We start from the raw sequence: 10140 nt of genomic DNA, 5'->3' as shown, positions 1-10140 counted from the left end.
ATCTGTTTTTGTGGGGGGAAGTGGGACTTAGGGAATCTCTCTGGTTTGATTTACAGAAGAATCTATTTGACTTGAAGTTAGTTTTAGCTTATTGCAGTCACCTGATTACACCGATCACTTCTGCCCAATCAGAGTGAGATTGGAATTGCCTGCAGGGGAAATAGATACCAGAGCCAAAAAAAAAAAAAAGTAATAAAACAAACACACATCCATTAATCAGAAAATACTTTTCTTTCCATTTACTCTCTAATCCAATCTTATCAATAGAAAAAAAGAAGCCCTCCACCAGCACAGGCATCTGTGGTTTCACTTTTTCTTTGAATGGTTGCAGCAGTAGAAAACATCTAGTTAACAAGGTCTCCTCTTAAATGCATGAAGGCCTAAAGCTCACACACCTCCGCTGGGGGTAAACTCTCAGGTAACAAATTAGTGTTGCTTTGTCTATACAACAACAGAATAAGAAATTAGTGAAATCAGTAATTTACATACCCACCATGCAGATGATTAACAAGCTCAGTTTAGTCTTGGCCTCGTGTCTTTTGTCCCTGTGCTCTGCCGTCTCTTCTGAAGCGAGGTTTACTGTTGGTCATGTGTAAACACTGCCCCCTTGTGGTCAGATTTAGTAGCAACAAGTAACTTGCATTTTCCTTTCCTATCAAAGCAGTACTCTAAAATGGCATTTACTTATTGCTACTTCACTTGAATGCTGTATCAACACTTTGCAGAATAAGCAGAGTTTAACTCCTGATGGCTGTTTTCACACCAGTCTGCTGGAGGTAAGTTCCTCTGTGCATCTTAGATATTTGTATGATTATATCACTGTATGATCTGCTGAGTCAGCATCAGAAATGTGACATTGATAGAAATTCTTGTATTAAAACAGCCTTTTAACTTATTTTAAACATGGAAAACTGATCTCTGTTAGTTTCTATCTGAATGTCTAAAGTACCTTTTCTCTTGTAATTAGCTTTTTCTTGAACTGAAATTTAATTAGAATAAAGACTTATTACAATTTCTTTTTCTCTCCATCATGCCACCTTTGCCACAACTTTCAACAGATTTTTACACAATGCAACACAAAAATAAATGGTTTGTTGTGGTGGATCAGGTCAAGCAAGACCAAGTTCTCTCTAAACTGAATTTCAAAGCACTGCTGAAAACAGAGAAGGGTTGAAATGTAGTGTATCAACCTGGAAAATAACAATAATAATTTAAAAAAGCTTCTTTTTGCCAGCCAGCACCATTTATCATCAGCAGCCCAGCAATTCTCCTCAACTCAAGTTATAAACAGCTTTCTGGGACAATTTATAATTTCTCACTGTTTATGTACCCTCAGTGTGTAACATAGCATCCAACAGTATTTATTACTTGACTACAAAAATGGAGTAAAAAACAAATATGTTTAATAGAATAAAAACATACATCCTATTCAGTAGTAATGTAAATGCTTTAAAATCCCAAATTGTCTGTCTTAAGTCAATAATTATCTGACTGAAACAGATGAGATGGGAACAATCTACTATTCATTAATGCTATTGTTTCATAGACGGGTGTCCTTGCTGGATTCCAGGACAGGAACATAACTTCCTCTGCTGCAGCGACAACATCAGAGAAAGCACACTGGCTCCCTGTTTCAGTGCATCATGGAAAGACCGGCGGTGGGGACGCCCTGCAGGGCTCCTTCATTACCACCATACAACACCTCAACCTCCACCTTGGCCTTTGATCAGCATTTCACCACTACTACCAAAGGAATTCTCCTCCTGGCTGAGATAGTAAGTGTGACTTTTGAGGTTGAGATCTTTGCATCATTGCAATTCTGAAAGTCTGAAATGAAGCTGTGGACAAGAGGTTTTGATCAAAACTACAGCAAAACAATCCGGACTAATTAGGAAATGAAATAATTGTGATGTTTATGAGATGTGTCAATAGAGAAAAAAAAGCACTGAAGTTATGTTAAAAGTGGTCATTTGCTTTACCAACAGAAAAGGACTGCAGTCATCGTTTGAGCTGGTTTTAGTTTGCATAAAGCAGCTTGAATGCATAAAACATGAAGGCTGACTTTGAGTCACCAGGGAAAAAAAACCCCAACAAAAACAACTTTTTCTGTATAAATTATTTTAAACTAAATTAATCTAAAGCTGGAAAGAAAAAATAAAGATTTTTAGACCAGCACTGGTTTGAACAAAGTTAAGTCCTGTTTCCATGAAAGTAGGAAGTTAACCAAAAACACCAAGCAAATCAACTCTTCCTCTTTTTGTTCTTTCATTGTCTCTCTTCCTTTGCAAATCAGCTGAAGGAAAAAAGTCTGAGCAGCCTTTCTCTAAATACAGTCTGGCTGGCTGCCATGCACGAGCTGGGCATGCCACAACTGGCACACAGTCTCAAAATGCTCCTCATTTCTTCATGTTTTGTTTCTAAGGTGCCACACTTTGAACTAAAAGTAAGATAAAACTTTATAGAAGGGTATAATGTAGCCTAGAAATAATTCCACATAGAGGAAATCACAAGAGATAAAGATAATAATAATAAAAAAACAAAACATGAAACTGCTATGTTTAACTACTAATTGTAGGACATCTGCTGTACTTTAATATTTTAGTCTATTGGAAAATTTTAAAGATAAATCTTTTAAAAGTGACAAGTCTGTGTCACAGTCTCACTTCCCAAAGTTTTCTTCCTGCGATATGAAGCATCCAACAGGAAACATTTGTTGAAAAGGGAAGGGTGGAGTATTTCAGAAGAAGATTAGTCCCTTCCCACCCAACACTTGGGGACTACTTATTCTACTTAAAGGAGCGCCACATGTCTCTTCTTTTCTTTTCTTTTCAGGTTTTTGGTATGTTGGTGTGGATTCTGGTTGGGGGTACAGATTATTTTCATCTGTCTGCTCTTTGCTGGGTGATGTTTGTTTCTGTCTTGTGTTGGATTCTGACTGTATGTCTGTTCATCATTTACCTCACTGGAGCCCAAAACAAGATACCACAAATTCCCTGGATTACACTGGTAACACACACACACACAGACACACTCAAAATAGTGTGAAAGCATCCTGGTTCACTCCATTTGCTAACAATCTCTTTTCCTAACTTTACTTCTTATATATGAAATCCATCATTTGTGTTTTTGTCTCTTGCAGTCGTTGTGCTTTGACTGCAGTGCTGCTGCTTTGTATCTGGTGACTGCCGTGGTCGAGGCGCTCACGGCCAATCAGGCCATTAGAGGGCGACACAGCTACAACTGTTGGGCAGCATCAGCAGTAAGCACACCTCACTTATTTTGTGTTTCATTTTTATAAAACTGCATCAGCTAAATCTCAGAGAAGTCTGCTGTTAAGTTCTGCACTTACATAAATCTGTGAATCTTATTACAACAGAGTTAAAGCATTTTTATCTTTTTCTGATATCATCTGGCTAGTTGTATAAAACATTTAGTAACTGTTCTCACAAGCTGATAAGAAAACTGGACTTTGTATTACTCCACCAAACTTCGATTTCTAGTTGTAGACTGCAGTATAGGGGTCCCAGTCATCCTTATTTCCTGTATGTGAGAAGACAGAACTTGACAGGAAGTTTAGTTTACCAATCTATCATAATTACATTTATTATGTTTGAACATGTATATTTCAAATTCAACTTGTGTAACTTCTTTTCCTCTCATTTTTTTTTTTTGCATTGTTCTTTTTTCTTCATCCTTCTCTCAGTTCTTTGCATTTCTGACCACAGTGTGCTACGCAGGCAGCAGTTATCTGAGCTACCGTGTCTGGAGAACCACAAAGGAAGAGCAGTAGCAGTTGCTTCTTGCGACATCATTCAGACTCCCTTGTGCGTCATAAAAAGATAAAGAGCAGAGAGGAGACGCTTTCTTTATCAGTAAACATTGTCAACACTGTAACTGCAAAGTGATGAAGTTGAGTTCACTGATAAACCAAATCAATAAAAAGAAGGCATTAGGCGGAGCAGGAGCTTGTTTTCAGCATATTTGCTGTTGTATGTTTATGACAATACACAAAGAAGAAGTGGTGCATGTTGTGTACAACTTTGCAGTCACTAGCTTTTAGTGCATTTTGTCTCCAGTGTGGGGAAACAACAACAACAACAACAACAACAAAACACATAAAACAAAAACCACACAAAACAAAAGATTAGTTCTTGCAAAAATCTTTAGCCACCTCCTTTTTCTTTGCATGTTTCTATGAAAACAGGAATTATGTGCAGCAATTCATTAAAATGTCAAACCTTTAAGTAAAGCTCAGGAATACCATTACCAAGCTCTACTGAGCTATTAGCTGCTTTTTTTTTCCTGATCTCTGTCAAGATGATCCCATACTGCTTCAGTAGTGATGACATCCAGGCTCTGGGAAGGATTCATCACTAGATAAAATCTGTTGCCTCCGATTTTCAGTCCAGTTCATGTGTTATTTGGCACTATTTCTCCCTATTTTCCTTCCTTAAGAATGAGTTGTTAACAACCACATTTCCACTGAGACTATTTCTGATGAGGCGTCAGTAAAGTTTTGATGGATCAGCTGAAGGGACACATGCATGTCTCAGGACTTAGCTTTTATTTTATTTTATTCTTTTTTTTTTTACAAAATTCTTAAGGACATCACTGTCAGATACAGGTCATCTGCTGACATTGTTTTGCTCTCCATTTGTCTGGTTTATTCACTTTTTTTTAAGACACTGTAAATCTTCAGGAATGAACTTGTTTGTGCAAACCTGCTGTTTATGCCTGTCAGACTGTGTGATCTTGAGCATTTTTTATTCATGAAATTATAGACATGAAGTATGTGTCTGTCCAACAGACAGCAAACAAAGTGCCTAAATAGGTTCTATGTAAAGGTGACTGTCATGTGTACACACAGCACTGGAGCTGTTTTTTTATGCTCGAGGATTCATAGATCAGCACTAGATAATAATAATAATAATAACTTTATTTGTATAGCACTTTTCGAAACAAAGTTACAAAGTGCTTTTACAGCATTTAAGAACGCATACACAAAGGTAAAACAATAAAACATGAATTCAAAAGAGACAATAAAATTAATTAATAAAAACAAATTCACAATAAGAAAGCCATTCTATAAAAGTAAGTTTTTAATTTAGTTTTAAAAGTGCTAACAGTGTTGGCTGCCCTGAGCTCTTCAGGCAGAGAGTTCCAAAGTTTAGGAGCTCTAGATGACTTAATGAAGACAAAACCTGGTATTTTTTTCTGAAAATGGCCAAGGTACAGTGACTGGTCTGAAAATAAGCAAAAAGCCAGTCAATGTCCAGAAAAACAAACTTTTGCTTAAGACTTGTGTAGAAGATTGGAGAAAAGTACCTGCTTGGTAACAACATGCTAAGAAATGTGGATCAGACTTATTTTACAGGAATGTTATCATTCTAATATCTAATCAATAATTTATCAGTGGAAACTCTGGTCTGAAAGAACAATGGCCTCCACATCATACAAGTCCAGCTTGTGTATTTCCAACTTCACAGAAAGAACCAGAGCTCAAACGCAATCATGGTGCAACTGAATACTGGAATGGACAAAAACAGCAAAAAGCAGGTAAAATTAAAATTATGTATAAAATAATATAAAAAATTTTATACATTATATATAATATACACCAGTATTGTACTGTTAGAATATGAACCGTCTCAGTAATCTGTACCTAATTTAATGTATTGACGTTTCACAGCTTTATTTACATTTCTGTCACATCAAACTTAAAATCAGAAATACATCCTTCACACTTCATACTGCACAGTTCGCTTTGTGTTTGTTAAATAACAAGTGGAGCGTTGTGTGCAGTCTGCTCTGCAATATCAGGATAATAATCCAGGTGTGTGGGTAGTGATGCCATGGAGCTAATTTTCCTTTAGTGACTTTATTTGCAAACCACAAAGTTTTTTTTTTTTTCCACACATGTTTTTTTTTTTCTTACAGCATCAAGTTGCACTGAACTGAAGTCAAAATAAAACAAGATGCAAAACTGTTAAACTGACTTTTCACTAAACACTGACAATTTTTTATGGATTATATGAAAAGCTTGTTCATGTGTGTTTAAGTATAAATAAGTGGGAGTACAAAAGGTTTTAAAATGTAACTTCTCATCTTAAATGTCTGTTTTTATTTCTCTCGTGTGTATAATCATTAACAATTAAAAGCTGTTGCTTACGTGTCCAGATATCAACATGAGTGTTTTTAGTGTGTAGGAATCATAGATTATGTCATTTGCTTAAATAATTTTTTATGACTGCTCATCAACACTGAGGTCATTGTCCAATTCTGTGTCAAATCATGCATCACAAGGTAACATATTCATCCGATAAACTCGTGAAATGTCTCTTCCTGCTTCTCTTCAGCTGCGTGAACTTTGCTACCATTTGACAGAGATGGAAAAAGTACAGATAAAGAGAAACTTGATTTTTTTTCTATTGAAGCCATCTCAAACTTTAGCCCTCCTGTTTGATCTTTAAACTTTTCCATCTGTTTCTCAAGCCGGTGGAGGCAGTTTCATAATCACACAACAGACGACGTGGCGTTTTATTAAAGAAAGGGGAAAAAAAAAGGTAAAAGTAAGAAAAGTTAATGAAATGATTTTCTCATCTAAAACTGGAAGCAATCTTTGATGTCCAAAGAAAAAGCAGCATTATGTCACATGTGTTACGTTTGCGATCAGGGATCATGTTCTTATCTTCCTCATTTATACAGCAGATGTCCAGAAGAGTTAAGAAAAACAAATAGCTGATTTCTCTTTATTTGAAATTTATTGATGAAACAGAGATACTACAAAGACCTCATGATCTAAATAAATCAGAACATTTAAAAATGCATTTTAAATTTTTTTATAGCATCAATGTTTGTTGCTTTCCTACATTTAAATTCTTGCTCTTTAGAAAAAGACCAGTCGCTTTAATATTAAATCAACATTTACTTCTATGGCCAGTGTGCTGTGCTGTGTCTTTTCATTCAGTATTCAGGATAGAACATCTACAGCTAAAGATCCAGCCACGACGTGCAACAGTAGAAATAAATAGATAAAAATAGATAAAAAACAACACATGAAACACCTCACACTAAGCTCTGTCACTAGCATTTAAAAGCCTAAAAATGAGAGGAATAAAAGAATCACTTCTGACATACAGTGCATCCGGAAAGTATTCACAGCGCTTCACTTTTTCCACACTTTATTGTGTTACAGCTTCATTCCAAATTATTTTAAATTAAGCTCTTACCTCAAAATTCTACACACAATACCTCATTATGACAAGGTGAAAAGTTTTTTTTGAGATTTTTTGAATTTATTAAAAATGGAAAACGAAGAAATCACATTTACATAAGTATTCACAACCTTTGCCATGGAGCTCAAAATTGAGCTCAGGTGCATCCTGTTCCCACTGATAAGCCTTGAGATGTTTCTACAGCTTAATTGGAGTCCACCTGTGGTAAATTCAGTTGATTGGACATGATTTGGAAAGGCACACACCTGTCTATATAAGGTCCCACAGTTGACCATGAATGTCAGAGCACAAACACCAAGCATGAAGTCGAAGGAATTGTCTGTAGACCTCCGAGACAGGATTGTCTTGAGGCACAAATCTGGGGAAGGATACAGAAAAATTTCTGCTGCTTTGAAGGTCCCAATGAGCACAGTGGCCTCCATCATTCGTAAATGGAAGACGTTTGGAACCACCAGGACTCTTCATAGAGCTGGCCGGCCGTCTACACTGAGCAATCGGGGGAGAAGGGCCTTAGTCAGGGAGGTGACCAAGAACCCGATGGTCACTCTGGCAGAGCTCCAGCGTTCCTCTGTGGAGAGAGGAGAACCTTCCAGAAGGACCACCATCTCTGCAGCAATCCACCAATCAGGACTGTATGGTAGAGTGGCAAGACGAAAGCCACTCCTTAGTAAAAGGCACATGGCAGCCCGTCTTGAGTTTGCCAAAAGGCACCTGAATGACTCTCAGACCATGAGAAACAAAATTCTCTGGTCTGATGAGACAAAGCTTGAACTCTTTGGTGTGAATGCCAGGCGTCATGTTTGGAGGAAACCAGGCACCGCTCATCAACAGGCCAATACCATCCCTACAGTGAAGCATGGTGGTGGCAGCATCATGCTATGGGGATGTTTTTTAGCAGCAGGAACTGGCAGACTAGTCAGGATAGAAGGAAAGATGACTGCAGAAATATACAGAGACATCCTGGATGAAAACCTGTTCCAGAGCGCTCGAGATCTCAGACTGGGGCGATGGTTTATTTTTCAGCAGGACAATGACCCAAAGCACACAGCCAAGATCTCAAAGGAGTGGCTTCAGAACCACTCTGTGAATGTCCTGGAGCGGCCCAGCCAGAGTCCAGACTTGAGTCCGATTGAACATCTCTGGAGAGATCTGAAAATGGCTGTGAGCATAGACGTCTCCCATCCAACCTGAAGGAGCTTGAGAAGTACTGCAAAGAAGAATGGGCGAAACTGCCTAAAGATAGGTGTGCTAAGCTTGTAGCATCATATCCAAAAAGACTTGAGGCTGTAATTGCTGCCAAAGGTGGATCAACAAAGTATTAAGCAAAGGCTGTGAATAGTTATGTAAATGTGATTTCTTCGTTTTCCATTTTTATAAATTCAAAAACTTAAAAACTTTTTTCACCTTGTCATAATGGGGTATTGTGTGTAGAATTTTGAGGTAAGAGCTTAATTTAATATAATTTGGAATGAAGCTGTAACATAATAAAATGTGGAAAAAGTGAAGCGCTGTGAATACTTTCCGGATGCACTGTATTAATTTGTTTCCCTGCTGGGAGTGAGATAGCCCCAGAGGGCATCAAGGCAAACCCCTCTTTAAGAACCTGCCTGCTCCACAGTGTAAATCTAGGATCTGCACACCCATGATCTGCATGAATCCAGAAGCTAAGTTATGTACAACTCTCTTCTGTTTAATCTTATTTGAAATTTAGTTTATTTTTTATCTGTTCTATAAAAATATTTATGAAATTTGTCATATTTGTCAGAAGATTATAGATATGTCATTTTCTGTTGCCTGTTGCATTGAGGCAAACTTGGTAATTACAGTGTGTGTGTGTATGTATGTATAAAAATTTTACTTATATTTCATTTATCAGTGGATAGTTTATTGGATGACTGATGTCCAATGAAATGGCTAATTTGTAAATATACCATCCACATGAGGTAACAATGAAGCAAAAGTGAGGACCCAATTGCAGGCAGACTAGTCAGGAGACAGAACTGTGTAGGGTAACCAGATTTATTGTCCAAAAACGCAGGAAAAGAAAACAACACACTACAAGGATGAATCACAACGATCTGATGAGGGCCAACTGAAAATTATGGGGTACATATACACAGAGGGAGTAATAAGGAACAGGTGAAGTGGATGAGTAATTAGACCAGGTGAACTAATGAGCCAGAAACAGAAACCACAAAGCACATGAGGGAAAACTGAACGTAACATGACAAAACAGTAAAAATAAAAGAGACAAATGCTTACATTATGTATCTATATTTACAGAAAAATAAATAAATAAAATAAAAAAATAAGAGTACACAGATATACAAAAATGAAATATGTTTACATATCAATTTAATTATAAAGATATGTACACATATTTTCAAAACCCAGTGCACTAGCATAATATGTATAAGAAATTGATTTCATTTGTAGTTTTATCACAACTAAGGTCAAACACTCTTTCACAGACTGGTGAGACAAAGTTAAACGAGCTTTGACTCCTACATAGATGCTACTCATTTACTGCTTAGGTCTGCCTTACCTATTACACCCCATTTCACACTTTGCTCATCACAAATCACACCCATTGTTTTGAGTATTGTTGTCTTTGACTAATATTAATCAGAAGCTTCGTTCTCTTTATAGAAGAGTTGTTCAGAATAAAAACACCTACCAAGTCATTAGAGCAGTTCTGGTATATGATGAGCTAGGACTTGTGTTCATATATAAGGATGAAAGGACAAATAGATCACCATATCTTTAAGATCACCATTTCACTTATCAAGGAAATGTGAGAATCCACTGTCGTGGCTTGAAATGAAATTAGGAAATTTAAATAGCTCACACTAGATTTGAAGTGATACTTCTCTTCGCTGATGCTTGATGCTAATTATTTTAATGT

At 36.9% G+C, this 10140-nt stretch overlaps 1 protein-coding gene across 1 annotated transcript; it reads left to right on the top strand.

Annotated features, from left to right (window-relative positions):
* Positions 1-730: 730 nt before the first annotated feature.
* On the top strand, positions 731-6170 carry cmtm8b (CKLF-like MARVEL transmembrane domain containing 8b). The gene is made up of 5 exons (XM_041986893.1): positions 731-776; positions 1547-1775; positions 2833-3006; positions 3140-3259; positions 3704-6170. The coding sequence occupies exons 2-5, from the start codon at positions 1644-1646 to the stop codon at positions 3788-3790; spliced, it is 513 nt and encodes a 170-aa protein (XP_041842827.1). The 5' UTR covers positions 731-776; positions 1547-1643; the 3' UTR covers positions 3791-6170.
* The last annotated feature ends 3970 nt before the right edge of the window (positions 6171-10140 follow it).

This window comes from Melanotaenia boesemani, chromosome 6 (genome assembly GCF_017639745.1).
Source record: "Melanotaenia boesemani isolate fMelBoe1 chromosome 6, fMelBoe1.pri, whole genome shotgun sequence".
NCBI classification, from domain to species: domain Eukaryota; kingdom Metazoa; phylum Chordata; class Actinopteri; order Atheriniformes; family Melanotaeniidae; genus Melanotaenia; species Melanotaenia boesemani.
Note: the sequence above shows the minus strand (reverse complement) of the source record. Positions and strands in the feature narration are given on the sequence as shown.